The following is a 20,508-nucleotide window of genomic DNA, read 5'->3' as shown; positions in this document are numbered from 1 at the left end:
AATTCTTGTACATAATTAAAAAATGAAAATACACAATATGGTAAGCTGTAGTCATACTGTACACCTTTTCATCCAGTAGATTGATAGTACCAGCTGATTTACATTATCTAGTTTTAAGGGAACGTAATCCACGATAAAGGGATACGTTAATGACAAAACTAGAGCATTTGTTTATCATTCATATAAGTAATCCATGTTACAGTTTCAAAATTAAATAAATCCATTTGAATTATTAACCGCACAATTGTGGCTTTAAACAGAATGCACGATCAATTCAACTTTCTGAACATACTTAACCATGTAAAAGGATCTCGTGCTTTCCTGGCGTACATGATGAATAAACTCTTCTCGGGCTTCCAGCTGAGTATAGGTATCAATACAATATCAATATAAATGGTGGTTATAATCGATAACTTACCCGGCTGGAAGCCCAAGAAGAGCTTATACTTAATGTTATTAAATCTCATTTATGCACAATGGCTTGTATGAAAAGCTCTAGCAAACCAAACTCTGCCAAATTGAACCAGTATCTTTTGTAGTTGTTTGTAATGAATGCATCTACCATAATTATTGGGGCCAGAAATTTTCATATTGCTGAGGAAGGGGGAAGGGGTGGGGAGAATTGGGACCCAGCCACTTAATCAGTAGACATGAATGTTATTGAGAAATAAAAATTGGATTTTTACTGCCAAAAGTTGAACATAATTCAAGCCCAATGCAGCACCAGGCAAGAAGTCTGGTCTCAGAGTTAACATATCATATTCAATTGAAGTTTTAAATTCCTTTTCATCTATATCTACTTACAAGCATATGTACCTTAAGAATTAAATTACATCCTTTTTAAAGAAAAACAGCTTTCATTTGGAATTGAGATCAACCCAACATGAACTGAATATTTTAAAGAAATAATAAGACCCACCCTTTCTCTTGGAAATATCCGAAATGTAAGCAGACCTCTTGATAATTCTGTATTGTCTTTTGGTCTCTAATACAAGTTGGAATAACTGATTATCAACAACGAATATGAAGGTGTATAGTTCTTAAAGCCGTAAGCAACTCAAGATCCACTGTCACTTTGTTCCCAAGCAGTTCAAGATTTGTGCAAATAATGCAATTTATTCTCTATTTCAGAGCACAAGTAACCAGGTTGAAATATGTAGGTATGTTTAAAAAGAATGTAAAGCATCTCACTGGTCTCCCATCCCTAAATGGTTATTTATCTATACAATAATTGATTGAATACATTCAAGCGTAAAGTATATTTCATGTGACGTAACGTGAACAATAGTATTAAATGTCTTTCTTGCAATGAAACACTGCACTTTATGATATACATGTATAATACTTTAAGGGGAGAAGGGAGGGAGAGATAACGAATAGATTTTGGAATGGTATCTTCAGCTAACAAAGATAGTACATCGTTGATGCACAATTCCAAGTATGTAAACATATGCAATTTAATATTTAAAACTGAAAACTGTACACATTCACCATGTACTGTACAGCTGCTGTCTGTATCATATACCACTTGCAGTTAACACCAATTATTAAGAGCCTCCCCTACACCACTGTTGTCGCAATATTAAGTATCAGCTTCAAGACACCGAGTTCCAAGCCAGGAGGAAATGCCATCTCCTCTTTCCCCCAGGTACTTCGTAACTTCCAAATCTTACTGTTATATATTCAACTAATATAACTGCAGTGTTGACTATTACAGAATTTAAATGTATTTAACCTAATGAAAGGTTAATTGGGAATGTATGCAGAAGAGACAGAAATTTTTCAACAACCTGTTAAAACAGTAATCCAAGCACTGCTCTAAAATACTAATAACAAACTTAAAAGTTTGGAATCCCTAATGTTCATGTATTTTCAGTGGATTTGCCAAAAGGCCCTCCTAGAACAATTTAGTTGGTTATCTGATGTAACAGACAATAAATCCTTGCACGGATTTCTTTACATATTGCCTCAAGATGAGGTAAAATAATTTTTAAGTTCCCCAGTCATTCACTCTCAAGTAACTTTGACCACTTACAATTAAATCACACAATTCCATGAGTACATTAAGAACAGTGTGCACAGCATCCATGTTAGAAAGAGAACAAAAATGATCAGTGCAAACTGAAACCTGGCTGTATTCTTAGCAAAACCACTCTATTTTTATTCAGAATACTGAGATGAAATTGAGAATAAAAGCTTATATAGTTAAATAACTAAATGACACTGCTTATGGTTTGATAAGCAGGCAGGAGATATATCCTATCAACAGCATATTAAGTGCTAGATGCCATGGATGACTCTAGTACACCAAGTAAGGCGCGCCAGATTCCAAGGCTACTATAATACTGGCAAAGGCAAATAACACCGTATAGATACAGTCACCTCATGAGGTGAGCATAAAAGAACTTTTGATCATTTATGTACAAAGTATGCACATGAATAGGGAAGCTGTGGCTGCTTTATTATGTTGAATAGAAGGTCCCACTGTTGTGAATGTGATGCTCAAGTTCCTCAGTGGTTAGTCAGATAAAATGTGCACGAAAGAGACTGGAAAGACACCACTTCTGTCAGGCTGTCCCTCGATGTAACCAATCTGTTAACATTAGAAATATAAACATTCAGTATTGAACCAATTGACATTCAGATGAATACAAGAAAACACTTTTTTACTTAATCTTCACTACGAACGTTAAATCTAAACAAAATGTTTTTGGCTAGCAATAGTAAGCTTTTACTATTTGCTATCAATTCTTGTCCAACAAGTGATGACCATCGGTTGCTTTGAAGCTTCCTAAATTAAGCAGTGCGTAATTTAGCAAGATTCAAATGTAGCTCAAATACAAATTATTTTGTACATAATTAAAAATACTAGAATAATGAGCACTACAGCATAGAAACAGGCCCTTCAACTCATCTAGACCATGCCAAACTGTTATTCTGCCTAGTTCCATCAACCCATACCCCTCCGATCCATGCTCTTAACCAAATTTCTCTCAAATGTTGAACTCAAACTCACATCCACCACTGCTGGCAGACAATTCCACACTCTCACCACTATCTGAGCAAAGTGGATCCCCTTAAATATTTCACCTTTCACCCTTAACCCATGACCTCTAGGTCTACTCTCACTCAACCTCGGACTTTGGTCGATATTTTCTCGACAGGTCACACACAATGATTTTTAGTGATTCGACCCTTTGCTCCATTCACCAGCTATTACAAGCTGCAAAGTAGCAAGCACAATTCATGTGGTCCTGAGGTGAAAATTAATAGTTTATTCTTTTTTTTTTGCCTCTCCTCGGTCTCCTGAACATAGAACATAGAAATTTACAGCACATTACAGGCCCTTCGGCCCACAATGTTATGCCGACCGTGTAACCTACTCTAGAAACTGCCTAGAATTTCCCTAGTGCATAGCCCTCTAATTTTCTAAGCTCCATCTACCTATCTAAGAGCTTCTTAAAATACCCAATTGTATCAGCTTCTAGCCCTCTATTTTTCTAAGCTCCACCTACCTATCGAAAAGGCTCTTAAAATACCCAATTCTATCAGCTTCCACCACTGATTGGCAATGCATTCCGCAAACCCACCACTCTCTGTGTGAAAAACTGATATCCCCTTACATCCACTGACATTCCCTTAGTACCTATTTCAAAGCACCTTAAAACTTTGCCCCCTCGTGTTAGCCATTTCAGCCCTGGGAAAAAGCCTCTGACTATCCACAAGATCAATGCCTCTCATCATCTTATACACCTCTATCAGGTCACCTCTCAGCCATTGCTCCAAGGAGAAAAGGCCAAGTACACTCAACCTATTCTCATAAGGAATGCTCTCCAACCCAGGCAACATCCTCGTAAACAACAGGAATTCTGCAGATGCTGGAAATTCAAGCAACACACATCAAAGTTGCTGGTGAATGCAGCAGGCCAGGCAGCATCTCTAGGAAGAGGTAGGTTCGACGTTTCAGGCCGAGACCCTTCGTCAGGACTAACTGAAGGAAGAGTTAGTAAGAGATTTGAAAGTGGGAGGGGGAGGGGGAGGGGGAGATCCAAAATGATAGGAGAAGACAGGAGGGGGAGGGATGGAGCCAAGAGCTGGACAGGTGATTGGCAAAGGGGATATGACAGAACATGGGACAGGAGGTCCGGGGAGAAAGATGGGGGGGGGGGAACCCAGAGGATGGGCAAGGGGTATAAGTATGGATTCCAGACCTAATCAGTTCCCCTTTACCACCAGTCTGCTCCGTCTAGCGGAATTAGTCCTTACCCCTAATAATTTCTCCTTTGGCTCCTCCCACTTCCTCCAAACTAAAGGTGTAGCTATGGGCACCCGTATGGGTCCTAGCTATGCCTGCCGTTTTGTTGGCTTTGTGGAACAATCTATGTTCCGCACCTGTTCTGGTATCTGTCCCCCACTTTTCCTTCGCTACATCGACGACTGCATTGGTGCTGCTTCCTGCACGCATGCTGAGCTCGTTGACTTCATTAACTTTGCCTCCAACTTTCACCCTGCCCTCAAGTTTACCTGGTCCATTACCGACACATCCCTCCCCTTTCTAGATCTTTCTGTCTCCATCTCTGGAGACAGCTTATCCACTGATGTCTACTATAAGCCTACTGACTCTCACAGCTATCTGGACTATTCCTCTTCTCACCCTGTCTCTTGCAAAAACGCCATCCCCTTCTCGCAATTCCTCCGTCTCCGCCGCATCTGCTCTCAGATTGAGGCTTTTCATTCCAGGACGAGGGAGATGTCCTCCTTTTTTAAAAAAAGGGGCTTCCCTTCCTCCACCATCAACTCTGCTCTCAAACGCATCTCTCCCATTTCACACACATCTGCTCTCACCCCATCCTTCCGCCACCCCACTAGGAATAGGGTTCCCCTGGTCCTCACCTACCACCCCACCAGCCTCCGGGTCCAACATATTATTCTCCGTAACTTCCGCCACCCCCAACGGGATCCCACCACTAAGCACATCTTTCCCTCCCCTCCCTCTCTGCTTTCCGCAGGGATCGCTCCCTACGCGACTCCCTTGTCCATTCGTCCCCCCCATCCCTCCCCACTGATCTCCCTCCTGGCACTTATCCTTGTAAGCGGAACAAGTGCTACACATGCCCTTACACTTCCTCCCTTACCACCATTCAGGGCCCCAAACAGTCCTTCCAGGTGAGGCAACACTTCACCTGTGAGTCGGCTGGGGTGATATACTGCTTCCGGTGCTCCCGATGTGGCCTTGTATATATTGGCGAGACCCGACGCAGACTGGGAGATCGCTTTGCTGAACACCTACGCTCTGTCCACCAGAGAAAGCAGGATCTCCCAGTGGCCACACATTTTAATTCCACATCCCATTCCCATTCTGACATGTCTATCCACGGCCTCCTCTACTGTAAAGATGAAGCCACACTCAGGTTGGAGGAACATCACCTTATATTCTGTCTGGGTAGCCTCCAACCTGATGGCATGAACATTGACTTCTCTAACTTCCACTAATGCCCCACCTCCCCCTCGTACCCCATCCGTTATTTATTTAAATACACACATTCTTTCTCTCTCTCTCTCCTTTTTCTCCCTCTGTCCCTCTGACTATACCCCTTGCCCATCCTCTGGGTTCCCCCCCCTTTGTCATTCTCCCCAGACCTCCTGTCCCATGATCCTCTCATATCCCCTTTGCCAATCACCTGTCCAGCTCTTGGCTCCATCTCTCCCCCTCCTGTCTTCTCCTATCATTTTGGATCTCCCCCTCCCACTTTCAAATCCTTACTAACTCTTCCTTCAGTTAGTCCTGACTTGGCTGTTGACTGTACCTCTTCCTAGAGATGCTGCCTGGCCTGCTGCGTTCACCAGCAACTTTGATGTGTGTTGCTTCAACATCCTTGTAAGTTTCCTCTGCAGTCTCTCTATAGTATCCACATCCTTCCTGTAGAGGTGACCAGAACTGAACACATTACTCAATGTGGGGTCTGACCAAGGTCTTATATAGCCGTAACATTCCCTTTCGGCTCTTGAACTCAAACCCATGGTTGATGAAGGCCAACACACTATGTGCCTTCTGAACAACACTGTCAACTTGTGCAGCAGCTTTGAATGTCCTATCGACACAGACCCGAAGATCTCTCAGATTCTCCACACTGCCAAGAGTCTTCCCATTTATATTATATTCTGAATTCAAACTGGACCAACTGAAATGAACCACTTCACGCTTATCTGGGCTGAAGTCCATCTACAACTTCTCAGCCCAGTTCTACATCCTATTGATGTCCTGCTGTAACCTTTGACAACCCTCCAGACTATCCACAACATTCCTGACCTTTGTGTCATCAGCAGACTTACTAACCCATCCTTCTACTTCTTCATCCAAGTCATTTATAAAAATCACAAAGAGGAGAGGTCCCAGAACAGATCCCTGTGGAACACACTGGTCACTGACCTCCATGCAGAATATGACCTGTCTACAACCACTCTTTGCCTTCTGTGGGCAAGCCAGTTCTGGATCCACAAAGCAAGGTCTCCTTGGATCTCATTCCTCCTTACTTTCTGAAGCAGCGTTATCAAATGCCTTACTGAAATTCATATACACTACATCCACTGCTCTACCTTCATCAATGTATTTTGTTACATCCTGAAGGAATTCAATCAGGCTCATAAGGCATGACCTGCCCTTGACAAAGCCATGCTGACTATACCTAATCAGATTATGTCTCTCCAAATGCTCATATATCCTGCCTCTCAGGATCTTCTCCAACAACTTGCCCACCACTGAAGTCAGACTCACTGGTCTATAATTTCTTGGGTTATCTCTGCTCCCTTTTTTGAACAAGGGAACAACATTTGCAACCCTCCAATCCTCCGGTACTTTTCCCATCCGTATTGATGATGCAAAGATCATTGCAAGAGGCTCAGCAACCTCCTCCCTTGCCTCTCACAGTAGCCTGGGGTACATCTCATCCGGACCCAGTGACTTAGCTAACTTAATGCTTTTCAAAAGCTCCAGCACATCCTCTTTCTTAACGTCTCAAGCATTTCAGTCAGCTGTAAGTTATCCCTACAATTGCGAACGTCTTTTTCCCTGATGAATATTGAAGCCAAGTATTCATTAAGTACCTCCGACACCTCCTCCAGCTCCACGCACAAGTTTCCACTGTCACACCTGATTGGTGCTTCTCACATGGTTCATTCTCTTGCTCTTCACATACTTGTAGAATGCCTTCGGGTTTTCCTTAATCCTGCTCACCAAGGCCTTCTCATGGTCCCTTCTGGCTCTCCTAACTCCATTCTTAAGCTCCTTCCTAGCAACCTTGTAATTTTTTAGAGCTCTAACAGTACTTAGTTTCTTTAACCTTTCGTAAGCTTTTCTTTTTAATTGGATTTTCTACATACTTTGCACACCACTATTGTTTAACTCTACCATCCTTTCCCTGCCTCAATAGAACATACCTATGCAGAACTCCATGCAAATGTTCCCTGAACATTTGCCATAATCTGCTGTACATTTCCCTGAGAACATCTGCTCCCAGGTTCCTGCCTAATTGCATCATACTTCCCCTTACCCCAATTAAATGTTTTCCCAAATTGTCTACCCCTCTCTAGCACTCTGGTGAAGCAGATAGAGTTGTGGTCACTACCTCCAAAATGCTCTTCACTGAGAGATCTGACACCTGACCAGGTTCATTTCCCAATACCAGATCAAGTACAGCCTTTTCTCTAGTTGGCTTATCTACATATTGTGTCAGGAAACCTTCCTGAACACACCTAACAAACTCCACCCCATCTAAACGCCTTCCACTAAGGAGATGCCAATCAATATTAGGAAAGTTAAAATCTCCTATCACAACAACCCTATTATTATTGACCATTCCAGAATCTGCCTCCCAATCTGCTCCTCGATATCCCTGTTACTATTGGGGGATCTATAAAAAACACCCAGTAGAGTTATTGCCCCTTTCCTATTTCTGACTTCCACCCACAATGACTGAGTAGACCATCCCTCCATGACTTTCTCCTTTTCTGCAGTGTGACACTATCCCTGATTAGTAATGCCATGCCTCCACCTCTTTTACCTCATTCTCTGTTCTTTATGAAACATCTAAAGCCTGGCATACTCAGCAGGCATTCCTGCTTCTGAGACATCCAAGTCTCTGTAATGGCCACAACGTCACAGTTCCACATATTGATCCACGTTCCAACTTCATCTGTCTTGTTATATTACTCCTTGCATGAAAATAAACACATCTCAAACCATCAGGCTGAGTGCATCTTTGCCCTAACATCTGCCTATCCTTCCTCACAAACTCCCTACAAGCTGTCTGTACTTGTGCGCCAACCTCCCCATTCTCTGCCTCTTCATTTTGGTTCCCAGCCCTCTGCAAATCTAATTTAAACCCTCCTCAATAGCCTTAGCAAACCTCTCTGCCAGGATACTGGTCCCCCTTGGATTAAAGTGCAACCGGTCCTTTTTGTACAGGTCACAGCTGCCCCTGAAGAGGTCCTAATGATCCAAAAATCTGAATCCCTCCCCCCTGCTCCAATCCCTCAGCCACGCATTTATCCTCCACCTCATTCTATTCCTATACTCACTGTCGCGTGACACAGGCAGCAATCCTGAGATTACTACCTTTGAGGTCCTGCTTCTCAGCTTCCTTCCTGTATTTTGCTTTCAGGACCTCCACCCTTTTTCTACCTACGTCGTTGGAAGCATATGCACCACGAGCTCTGGCTGCTCACCCTCCCATTTCAGGATATTGTGGATGCGCTCAGAAACATGACGAACCTTGGCACCTGACAGGCAAACTACTATCCTTGTTTCTTTTTCGCATCCACAGAATCACCTATCTGTCCCCCTAACTATAGAGTCCCCTATTACCGCTGCCTTCCTCTTCCGTTCCTGCTATAAATATCAGCAAAAAGAACTTTATTTCTGCCACAAGTTCTCTCAGCTACCACTGCTTTTGCACATTAGCAATTAGCCAACTAATTTTTATTTATTTACTACATGCACAAAATTTTATTTATTTAGAGACACAACACGACAACAGGCCTTTCCACCCCATCGAGCTGTCACTAATTAATCTGCAAACCCATATACCTTCGGAACGTGTGAGGAAACCGAGCACCCAGAGGAAACCTATATGGTCATGGGGAGAAGGTACAAGCTCCTTAGAGACTGTGGTGGTAATTGAACACGGGCTGTTTGTGCCGTAACAGTGTTACACCATCCACTATGCTACCATACCAACCCTCAGCAGGTCAGGCAGCATCTATGGAGAGAATAAACAGTCAATGCTTCGATATCAAGACTAGAAAGGAAGAAGTCAGAAGCTGGAAAAAGAAAGGAAGGAGTACAAGCTGGCAGATGAGAGGTGAGACCAGGTGAAGAGGAAGGTGAGTGGGCGGGGGTGAAGGAGTACAGGCTGACAGGTGATAGGTGATAAGTGAGACCAGGTGAGGGGGAAGGTGAGTGGGAGTGCAAGCCGGCAGGTGATAGGTAAGACCAGGTGAGAATAATTAGTAAGGATATCAAAAGTTAGGGAGAGGGATAATAAATCAGCCATGTTGAATTGGTGGAGCAGACTCGATAGGTTGAATGGCCTAATTTTGCTCCAATGTCTAATGGGAGCAATGGAGGAATTCAACCTGACAGAAGATTACTGACAGGTGGTATTGGGAGGGTTCAGGGAGATGACTGGGTTGCTCTTTGTGGTGAGCCACCGAGGATATTGGTAGTAACACACAAAGTGCTGGGGGACTTGCAGTGGTGGCTTTCCTCAGAGGCTCAGAGTTAGCGACATTGAACCTAGCATAAAAGCGAATGAGCTCATCTGGGACAGAGGCTGCGATGTTGGCAGCGCCACAACGTTTGGCTTTGAAGTCTGTGTTGGTATACAACCCTCGCCGCAAGTCAAGTGTGCTATTCGTTGTGACTCAGTTTTCTCCCTATATTGTTGTTTCGCAGCCTCGATAGCTTTGTGCATATCATAGCTGCTTTTCCTGAGCTCTAGATGATCGCCAGCGATGTAAGTTCGATGTCGCGCTATAAGTGCTGATCACACAGAACTAATGATCCAGGGTTTCCGGTTCGGGAAGACCCTGACTGACTCCTGGGGGACAACATTGTCGATGTTGTGGAGTAAGTGAAATTACAGTGGTATGCGAGAAGAGTTGGCCAAAGTAAATTGGAAGGAGCTGCTGGCAGAGATGTCAGCACAGCAGCAATGGTATGCGTTTCTGGGAAGAATGAGGAAGGTGCAGGACATGTGTATTCCAAAAATGAAAAAAATACTCAAATGGTAAAATAGTACAAGCAAGGGTGACACAGGAAGTCAAAGATATTGTAAAAGCAAAAGAAGTGGCAAACAACAAAGCAAAAATTAGTGGGAAGATAGAGGATGAGGAAGTTTTTAAAAACCTACAGAGAGCAACTTAAAAAATCATTAGAAGGGAAAAGATAAAATATGAAAGCAAGCCAGCAAATAATATCAAAGCGGATAGTAAAAGTTTTTTCAAGAATGTTAAAATAAAAGAGAGAGTGGATATAGGACCGCAAAAAAATAAAGCAGGAGAAATAATATTGGGGGACAGGGAGATGGGCTGATGAACTAAATGAGTATTTTGCATCCGCCTTCACTGTGGAAGACACTAGCAGTATGCCTGATGTTGTAGTGTGTGAAGAAGAGAAGTGGGTGCAGTTACTGTTACAAGAGAGAAGATGCTCAAAAAGCTGAAAGACCTAAACTGCATAAGTCACCCGACCCAGAGAAACTGCATCCTAGGGTTCTGAAAGATGTAGCGTTAGAGATTGTGGTGGCATTAGAAATGATCTTTCAAAAATCACTGAACTCTGGCATGGTGCCAAAGGACTGGAAAATTTCAAATGTCACTCTACTTTTTAAGAAAGGAGGAAGGCAGCAGAAAGGAAATTATAAACCAGTTAGCCTGACCTCACTTGTGGGACAGATGTTAGAGCCAATCGTTAAGGATGAGGTGATGGAGTACTTGGTGACACAGGACAAGACAATACAAAGTCAGCATGATTTCCTTAAGGGAAAATCTTGCCTGACAAACCTGTTGGAATTCTTTGAGGAGAATACAAGTAGGATAGATAAAGGGGATGCAGTGGATGTTGTATATTTGGATTTTCAGAAGGCCTTTGACAAGGTGCCACACGAGGCTGCTTACCAAGTTAAGAGCCCATGGTATACAGGAAGGTTATTGGCATCGTTAGAGCATTGGCCTATTGGTAGGAGGCAGCGAGTGGGAAGAAAAGGATCCCTTTCTGGTTTGCTGCCAGTGACTAGTGCTGTTCCGCAAGGGTCGGTGTTGGGACCGTTTCTTTTTATGCTGTATATCAATAATTTAGGTGGATGGAATAGAAGGCTTTGTTGCTAAGTTTGCAGATGATACAAAGATTGGTGGAGGGGCAGGTAGTGCTGAGGAAACAGGTAGGCAGTAGAAGACCTTTGACTATTTAGGAGAATGGGCAAGAAAGAGGCAAATGAAATACAATGTTGGAAAATGCATGGTCGTGCACTTTGGTACGAGAAATTAATGTGCAGACTATTTTCTAAACGGAGAGAAAATCCAAAAATCAGAGATGTAAAAGACTTGGGAGCCCTTATGCAGAACATCCTAAAGGTAAACTTGCAGGTTGAGGTGGTGGTGAGGAAGGCAAATGCAATGTTAGTATTCATTTCAAGAGGTCTAGAATCCAAGAGCAGGGATGTGATGCTGCAACTTTATAAGGCACTGGTGAGGCCTCACCTTGAGTATTGTGAACAGTTTTGGCTCCTCATCTAAGAAAATATGTGCTGACATTGGAGAGGGCTCAGAGGAGGTTCACAAGGATGATTCTAGGTATGAAAGGATTATCATAGAAACACAGGAAACCTACAGCACAATACAGGCCCTTCAGCTCACAAAGTTGTGCTGAACATGTCCCTACCTTAGAAATTACGAAGCTTATACATAGTCCTCTATTTTACTAAGCTCCATGTACCTATCTAAATGTCTCTTAAAAGACCCTATCATATCCACCTCCACCACCATTGCCGGCAGCCCATTCCACACACTCACCACTCTCTGAGTAAAAAACTTACCCCTGACATCTCCTCTGTACCTACTCCCCAGCACCTTAATCCTGTGTCCTCTTGTGGCAGCCATTCCAGCCCTGGGAAAAAGCCTCTGACTATCCACATGATCAATGGTTCTCATCATCTTAAACACCTCTATCAGGTCACCTCTCATCCTCCGTTGCTCCAAGGAGAAAAAGGCTGAGTTCACTCAACCTATTCTCATAAGGCATGCTCCCCAATCCAGGCAACATCCTTGTAAATCTCCCCTGCACCCTTTCTATGGTTTCCACATCCTTCCTGTAGTGAGGCGACCAAAACTGAGCACAGTATTCCAAGTGGGGTCTGACCAGGGCCCTATATAGCTGCAACATTACCTCTCGGCTCCTAAATTCAATTCCACGATTGATGAAGGCCAATACACCATACACCTTCTTAATTACAGAGTCATCCTGTGCAGCTGCTTTGAGCGTCCTATGGACTCGGACCCCAAGATCCCTCTGATCCTCCACACTGCCAAGAGTCTTACCATTAATACCATAGTCCGCCATCATATTTGACCTACCAAAATGAACCACTTCACACTTATCTGGGTTGAACTCCATCTGCCACTGCTCAGTCCAGTTTTGCATCCTATCAATGTCCCACTATAACCTCTGACAGCCCTCTACACTATCCACAACACCCCCAACTTTGGTATCATCAACAAACTTACTAACCCATCCTTCCACTTCCTCATCCAGGTCATTTATAAAAATCACGAAGAGAAGGGGTCCCAGAGCAGATCCCTGAGGCACACCATCAGTCACCGGCCTCCATGCAGAATATGAGCCTTCTACAGCCACTCTTTGTTTACTGTGGGCTAGCCAGTTCTGGATCCACAAAGCAATGTCCCCTTGAATCCCATGCCTCTTCACTTTCTCAATAAGCCTTGCATGGGGTACTGTATCAAATGCCTTGCTGAAATCCATATACACTACATCTATGGCTCTTCCTTAATCAAGGTGTTTAGTCACATCCTCACAAAATTCAATCAGGCTCATAAGGCACGACCTGCCTTTGACAAAGCCATGCTGACTATTCTTAATCATATTATACTTCTCCAAATGTTCATAAATCCTGCCTCACAGGATCTTCTCCATCAACTTACCAACCACTGAGGTAAGACTCACTGGTCTATGATTTCCTGGGCTATCTCTACTCCCTTTCTTGAATAAAGGAACAACATTCGCAACCCTCCAATCCTCCAGAACCTCTCCCATCCCCATTGATGATGCAAAGATCATCGCCAGAGGCTCAGCAATCTCTTCCCTCACCTCCCACAGTAGCCTGGGGTACATCTCATCCGGTCCTGGTGACTTATCCAACTTGATGCTTTCCAAAAGCTCCAGCACATCCTCTTTCTTAATATCTACATGCTCAAGCTTTTCAGTCCACTGCAAGTCATCAGTACAATCACCAAGATCCTTTTCCATAGTGAATACTGAAGTAAAGTATTCATTAAGTACCTCTGCTATTTCCTCCAGTTCCATACACACTTTCCCACTGTCACACTTGATAGGTCCTATTCTTTCACGTCTTATCCTCTTGCTCTTCACATACATGTAGAATGCCTTGGGGTTTTCCTTAATCCTCCCAGCCAAGGCCTTCTCATGGCCCCTTCTGGCTCTCCTAATTTCCTTCTTAAGCTCCTTCCTATTAGCCTAACAATCTTCTAGATCTCTAACATTACCCAGCTCTCTGAACCTTTTGTAAGCTTTACTTTTCTTCTTGCAAACACGAGGAAATCTGCAGATGCTGGAATTTCAAGCAACACACATAAAAGTTGCTGGGAGAACACAGCAGGTCAGGCAGTATCTCTAGGAAGAGGTACAGATGATGTTTCAGGCTGAGACCCTTTGTCAGGACTAACTGAAAGAAGAGCTAGTAAGAGATTTGAAAGTGGGAGAGGGAGGGGGAGATCCAAAACGAGAGGAGAAAACAGGATGGGGAGGGATGGAGCCAAGAGCTGGACAGGTGATTGGCAAAAGGGATATGAGAGGATCATGGGACAGGAGGCCTAGGGAGAAAGAAAAGGGGGAGGGGTGAAGCCCAGAGGATGGGCAAGGAGTATAGTGAGAGGGACAGAGGGAGAAAAAGGAGAGAGAGAAGAAGAATATATATATATTACATAATAATAATAAATAAATAAATAATGGATGGGGTACGAGGGGCATTAACGGAAGTTAATGTTCATGCCATCAGGTTGCAGGCTACCCTAACGGAATATAAGGTGTTGTTCCTCCAACCTGAGCGTGGCTTCATCTTGTCAGTAGAGGAAGCCGTGGATAGCCATATCAAAATGGGAATGGGACCTGGAATTAATATGTGTGGCCAATGGGAGATCGTGCTTTCTTTGGCAGATAGAGCGTAGGTGTTCAGTGAAACTGTCTCCCAGTCTGCGCCGGGTCTCACCAATATATAGAAGGCTGCATCGGGAGCACCGGACGCAGTATATCATGCCAGCCGACTCACAGGTGAAGTGTCGCCTCACCTGGAAGGACTGTCTGGGGCCCTGAGTGGTAGTGAGGGAGGAAGTGTAAGGGCATGTGTAACACTTGTTCCGCTTACAAGGATAAGTGCCAGGAGGGAGATCAGTGGGGAGGGATGGGGGGGACGAATGGACAAGGGAGTCACGTAGGGAGCAATCCCTGTGGAAAGCAGAGAGATAGGGGGAGGGAAAGATGTGCTTAGTGGTGGGATCCCGTTGGAGGTGGCGGAAGTTAGAGAGAATAATATGTTGGACCCGGAGGCTGGTGGGGTGGTAGATGAGGACCAGGGGAACCCTATTCCTAGTGGGGTGGCGGAAGGATGGGGTGAGAGCAGATGTGCGTGAAATGGGAGAGATGCGTTTGAGAGCAGAGTTGATGGTGGAGGAAGGGAAGCCCCTTCCTTTAAAAAAGGAGGACATCTCCCCCGTCCTGGAATGAAAAGCCTCATCCTGAGAGCAGATGCGGCGGAGACGGAGGAATCGTGAGAAGGGGATGGCAGTTTTGCAAGAGAGAGGGTGAGAAGAGGAATAGTCCAGATAGCTGTGAGAGTCTGTAGGCTTATAGTAGACATCAGTAGATAAGCTGTCTCCAGAGATAGAGACAGAAAGATCTAAAAAGGGGAGGGAGGTGTCGGAAATGGACCAGGTAAACTTGAGGGCATGGTGAAAGCTGGAGGCAAAGTTAATGAAGTCAACGAGCTCAGCATGTGTGCAGGAAGTAGTGCCAATGCAGTCGTCGATGTAGCGAAGGAAAAGTAGGGAACAGATACCAGTATAGGTTTGGAACATGGATTGTTTTTCTTGACTGGATTTATTACAGCCTTTGTACACCACGGTTCCTGTACCCTACCATAACTTCCCTGTCTCATTGGAATGTACCTATACAGAACTCCACACAAATATTCCCTGAATATCTGCAACATTTCTTCCGTGCTTTTCCCTGAGAACATGTTTCCAATTTAAGCCTCCAATTTCCTGCCTGATTGCCTAATAATTCCCTTTACTCCAATTAAATGCTTTTCTAACTTGTCTGTTCCTATCTCTCTCCAATACTATTGTAAATCATTTTAGGAATATTTGATGGCTCTAGGTCTGTACTTGGTGGAACTTAGAAGGATGAGGGGGGGTCTTATTGAGATGTTTCAAATGTTGAGGAATGTCCATTTAAAACAGAGATGCAGAGAATTTGTGAAATTTACCACCACAGACAGCTGTAGAGGCCAGGTCGTTGGGTGTATTTAAGGCAGAGCTTGATAGGTTCTTGTTTGGACACAGCATCTAAAGTTACGGGGAAACAGCCGATTTAGTGGGGCTGAGGAGGGGAGAAAAGGATCCGCCATGATTGAATGGTGGAGCAGACTCGATGGGCCAAATTCTGCTCCTCTGCCTTATGGTCTTAAAAATTGCAGCCAAAGTTGTGACAGCAAAGATTGACAGTTTTACAAAGATAAAGAGATTTTTAAAGATTATTTATCGTATGTACATCAAAATATACAGTAAAATGTGTCATCTGTGTCAGGACCAACATAGTTCACAGCTTGCAAGTGTAACCAAGCTTCCGACACCAACGTAGCATGCCCACAACCTACTCACCTTCACCAGTGTCTTTGGAATGTGGGAGGAAACCGGAGCACAACCAGGAAATTCACACACCGTGAGAATGTACAAGTACCTTACAGACAGTAGTGGAAATCAGACTTGGATCGCTGGCGTTGGAAAGCATTACGCTAACCGCTACACTACCATACAGTTTCCTCCATTTCAAATTCCCAATGAACAAAGAATAAAAGCTCAATATTGCAGAACTATTGCTCTTAAATACTTACCCACCATTCCTGGTCTTCTTCACCAGTTACAACTATTACCTCTCCCTCAATAAATGTAAGTTCATCATCATTATCTGCCTGGCAGTCATATATGGTTTTCACTCGTCGGATTTTATTCTTTGCCTACAAAAGCAAGGCATGATTATTGTAAGCATATGAGTGTCCTTCTGTTATAGATTACAATTACAGTATTTCTTCAATATTTAAATATAACAAATAATGGAATATGTTAATGGCACTACTTTGATGCTATGTCCTGCAGAATTCTGAAATAATATGAACATTGTTGCCTCATTATAGTAAGGACGTGCAAGCTGTAGAGAGGATGCAAAGGAGATTTACCAGGATGTTGCCTGGCATTATACCATGTTTTATGAGGATAGGTTGAGTGAGCCAGGGCTTCACTCTCTCTGAAATGGAGGATAAGAAGTGACTTGCTTGAGGTGTACAAGATGATAAGAGGTATAGATCAAATGGCTAGCCAGTGTCTTTCTCCCAGCCCAGTAACGATCTTAGAGTGGATTATAATGTTGGCACAGCATCACGGGCTGATGGACCTGTGCTGTGCTATAATGATCTATTTGCAAATGAGTCCAATTGCACAAGATAGAAATCTGAAATAAAATAGGACAGGTTGTGGCATCATTGAGACTACTTGCTGATGGGATTGCCTCTACCTTCTGCCACAAGATCCTTGGCCTATCCTGTATGGCCTGTTATTGACATATCAAAGACTCTAGTAATGGATTGACTTCACCTCTTGGAAAATTAATTAAAAACAGCTATAAACGGGTTAGCCTAATGTTCACTATTGGAAATTTTTCTGAATTAAGGAGGTAACAGCAAAGTCATAACCTGATCAAGCAGTGTCAGCATGATGGAAACTATATCTGTTAAGTTTATTATGGTTCTTTAAGTCTACCATCACTGCACCAGTTGCATGCATTCAGGATAAAGGAATGGTCAAGAAAAATCATTGTGAACACTATCCACCCAGCAAACTGCCTTTCTAAAAGCATCCTTCTGTAAAGTACTATAGGGCTATTAAAACAAAAACTGCACAACATCTTAAGTTTCTGCTCCAGGTAGTTAATTAATTAATTTAGTGATGCTTTTTTTTTGCTGGTGAGGGAGGGAGATTGTCTGTTTTTGTGGATGGTTGCGAAGAAAAAGTATTTCAGAATGTATATTGTATACAGTTCTCTGACATTAAATGTACCTTTGAAACCTCTTTCTGACCACGCTGCCCCAGCAACCCTACAACCCGAATTAACCATAACCTCATCACAGGTCAATTTACAATGACCAATTAATCTACCCAGCATATCTTTAAACTGCAGGAGGAAACCAGAGCACCTGGGAAAAACCCACGCATTCCACGGGGAGAATGTACAGAGACTCCTTATAAAATGGTGCCAGAATTGATCTCTGGAACTTTTCAAGCTGTAATAGTGTTGCACAAATTGCTACACCACTGTGGTACTTGAATGGTTGATCTAATCAACCATTTGAGTTAGTCCCCTCATCACTGCACTGTAAATACGTGCTGGTATTTGTGTGTAATGCCCTATATTTCTACTGCTATGCTATTAGGTATTTCAGCAGTTTTCTGCAAAAGCAGTATGTTCAGTTAGTTAAACTTTATAGACCAGTGTTTTGGCTTTGGTTGATAGCAGGAGCCGTTTGCTCAACTTGGAAATGTTGTGTCAGCCAATTGGGTTTATCTTGGTAATGTGCTGTAACATTCTGTCCAGTCCAATGCTGAGAGAGCTGGGCGGGAAAAGATTTCTTAAGGACAGGGTTCTGGCTTTGTGTCTTTGGTTGGCAGGAGGAGCAGATTGGAGCACAAAGGAAGATGCTTAGAGAACGCTGCTCAAAGGAGAGACCCTGTTGTAATAAGTGCTTCGTGCAGACGAATGGATCCAAGGAGGAAGTGCCAATACTCCATTGGTTCAAAATGGTCTTCAAGGGAAGGCAGAACTATGGCTGGTGTCTTTCACACAGAATGTGGGTTCAGCATGTAAGTAATCAAAGCGAAGCACCTGACTACCTCAGAAATGAGCCCCAACATTTATGTGCACATTTAGACTGGTTTAACCGTATTGGGTACATTTTTGCCCCCCACCCCCGCAGCTGTTTGTTAAAAGTTGAAATTTCTGTAAACACTTCCACTGTAATTCTACGCCAGTGTACAATCTGTTATTTCCTGGTGAATAATAACTTTGCACAGGGGGGTATTTACACAGCTTTCACCATAATTTTCATTCCTTTATTGGAACATTCCAACTTTCCTGTTTGGTTGAACCCGAATCATAGTGACCCTAGACATGTGTTGTTTATTGAAAGTGGCCTTCTCACCATTACTCATGCGATACTGAGTCACGTGAATCTTAGCCAAAGTTAGCTAATGAGCCAAGTTTGTTACGAGCAATGGTGAAAGGGTTACATATATTTTAATGCACATTTTATTGCATATCTGTACTTTAACCTCTAACTTCATTATAATTCTTTATTCTTTAAAATTGTTAAATGTTGTATTTTTTTACATGTTGTGCCAATACATCACAACAAATTCCTAATACCTGTCAACGTGTATGGCGAATAAAGTTGATTCACTCGAGAGAAGAAATCTTTTATATCAGACTCAGGAGGATATCCCTTTGTTCTGAGTGTAATGTATTTAAAGATCACCTCTCACACAAATAGATAGGATGACAAAGTATATGGCATACTTGTATTTGTTGGGTCACGGAGCATAAAAGTAAGAAAACCACATTTGTAGCTGTTGTGTTCGATATTGAGGGAGAGTGCAGAGCACACCAGGATGCCAGCTTTGTAGGATATTCACCTGAACTTAACTGATAATGTTGCTTGTACAATATGTGAACTCCTCCCTTGTGGGAGTAGCTAACTGAGTGGCAAAGGAGTAAACCATTAACTACCAGAACAGTTGCTATATAAAATTTTAGTTAGGTACACTTGGAATTTTGTGTGTAATTCTGGTTGCCCCATTACAAGCATGTGGAGGCTTTGATAATAGAGCAGAAGATGTTTACAGGATGCCATATGGATTAGAGTTGTTACACCACCATCAAGAATGCCTACTGTGCTATTCCACGCCCTCACTTCGGGAAGTCTGATCACCTAGCCGTATTTCTACTCCCTGAGTATAGGCAGAGACTGAAGACTGCAGCACCAGCAGTGAGGACCAAGAAGGTTTGGACAAGGGAAGCACAGGATCGTCTACAGGACTGCTTTGAATTGGTGGAGTGGACTGTATTCAGGGATTTATCTTTGAATCTGGATGAGTATGCTGCAGCTGTTACCGACTTCATTAAAACCTATGTGGATGAGTGTTTGCCTACAAAGATTTACTGTACATTCCCAAACCAAAAGCCATGGATGAACCAGGAGGTATGTCGTCTGCTGAAGGCTAGATCTGTGGCATTCAAGTCTGGCGACCCAGGTCTGTACCAGAAAACCAGGCATGATTTGCGGAGGGCTATTTCAAGGGTGAAGAGACAATTTTGAACGACATTGGAGGTGATGTCGAATGCACGGCAACTCTGGCAGGGTTTGTGGGACAATACTTCCTACAAAGTGAAACCCCATAGTATGAATGGCAGCGATGCTTCACTACCAGATGAACTCAACGCCTTCTATGCACGCTTTGAAAGGGAGAACACTATGACAGCTGTGAAGATCCCTGCTGCACCTGATGACCCTGTGATCTCTGTCTCAGAGGCCGATGTTAGACTGTCTTTAAAGAGAGTGAACCCTCGCAAGGCAGAAGGTCCCGATGGGGTACCTAGTAAGGCTCTGAAAACCTGTGCCAACCACCTAGCGGGAGTATTCAAGGACATTTTCAACCTCTCACTGCTACAGGCAGAAGTTCCCACTTGCTTCAAAAAGGCAAATATTATACCAGTGCCAAAGAATAATAATGTGGGCTGCCTTAATGACTATCCACCGGTAGCACTCACATCGATAGTGATGAAATGCTTTGAGAGGTTGGTTATGACTAGACTGACCTCCTGCCTCAGCAAGGACCTGGACCCATTGCAGTTTGCCTATCACCACAATAGGT

General features: G+C 43.3%; 1 protein-coding gene across 5 annotated transcripts in view; it reads right to left on the bottom strand.

The window, feature by feature from the left end:
* Window positions 1-603: 603 nt before the first annotated feature.
* LOC134351808 (arf-GAP with SH3 domain, ANK repeat and PH domain-containing protein 1-like) overlaps window positions 604-20,508 on the bottom strand; it is a 729,826-nt gene continuing 709,921 nt past the window's right edge. For all 5 annotated transcript variants that reach the window (XM_063058512.1, XM_063058513.1, XM_063058511.1 and 2 more), the window contains exons 29-30: window positions 16,422-16,544; window positions 604-2,593 (exon numbers count right to left, since the gene is read on the bottom strand). In XM_063058512.1, the coding sequence (XP_062914582.1) occupies window positions 2,519-2,593; window positions 16,422-16,544 (198 nt within the window). In that variant the 3' untranslated portion in view covers window positions 604-2,518. The remainder of the gene's footprint in view (window positions 2,594-16,421; window positions 16,545-20,508) is intronic.

Source organism: Mobula hypostoma, chromosome 9 (assembly GCF_963921235.1).
Source record: "Mobula hypostoma chromosome 9, sMobHyp1.1, whole genome shotgun sequence".
In the NCBI taxonomy this organism is placed as follows: Eukaryota; Metazoa; Chordata; class Chondrichthyes; order Myliobatiformes; family Myliobatidae; genus Mobula; species Mobula hypostoma.
Note: the sequence above shows the minus strand (reverse complement) of the source record. Positions and strands in the feature narration are given on the sequence as shown.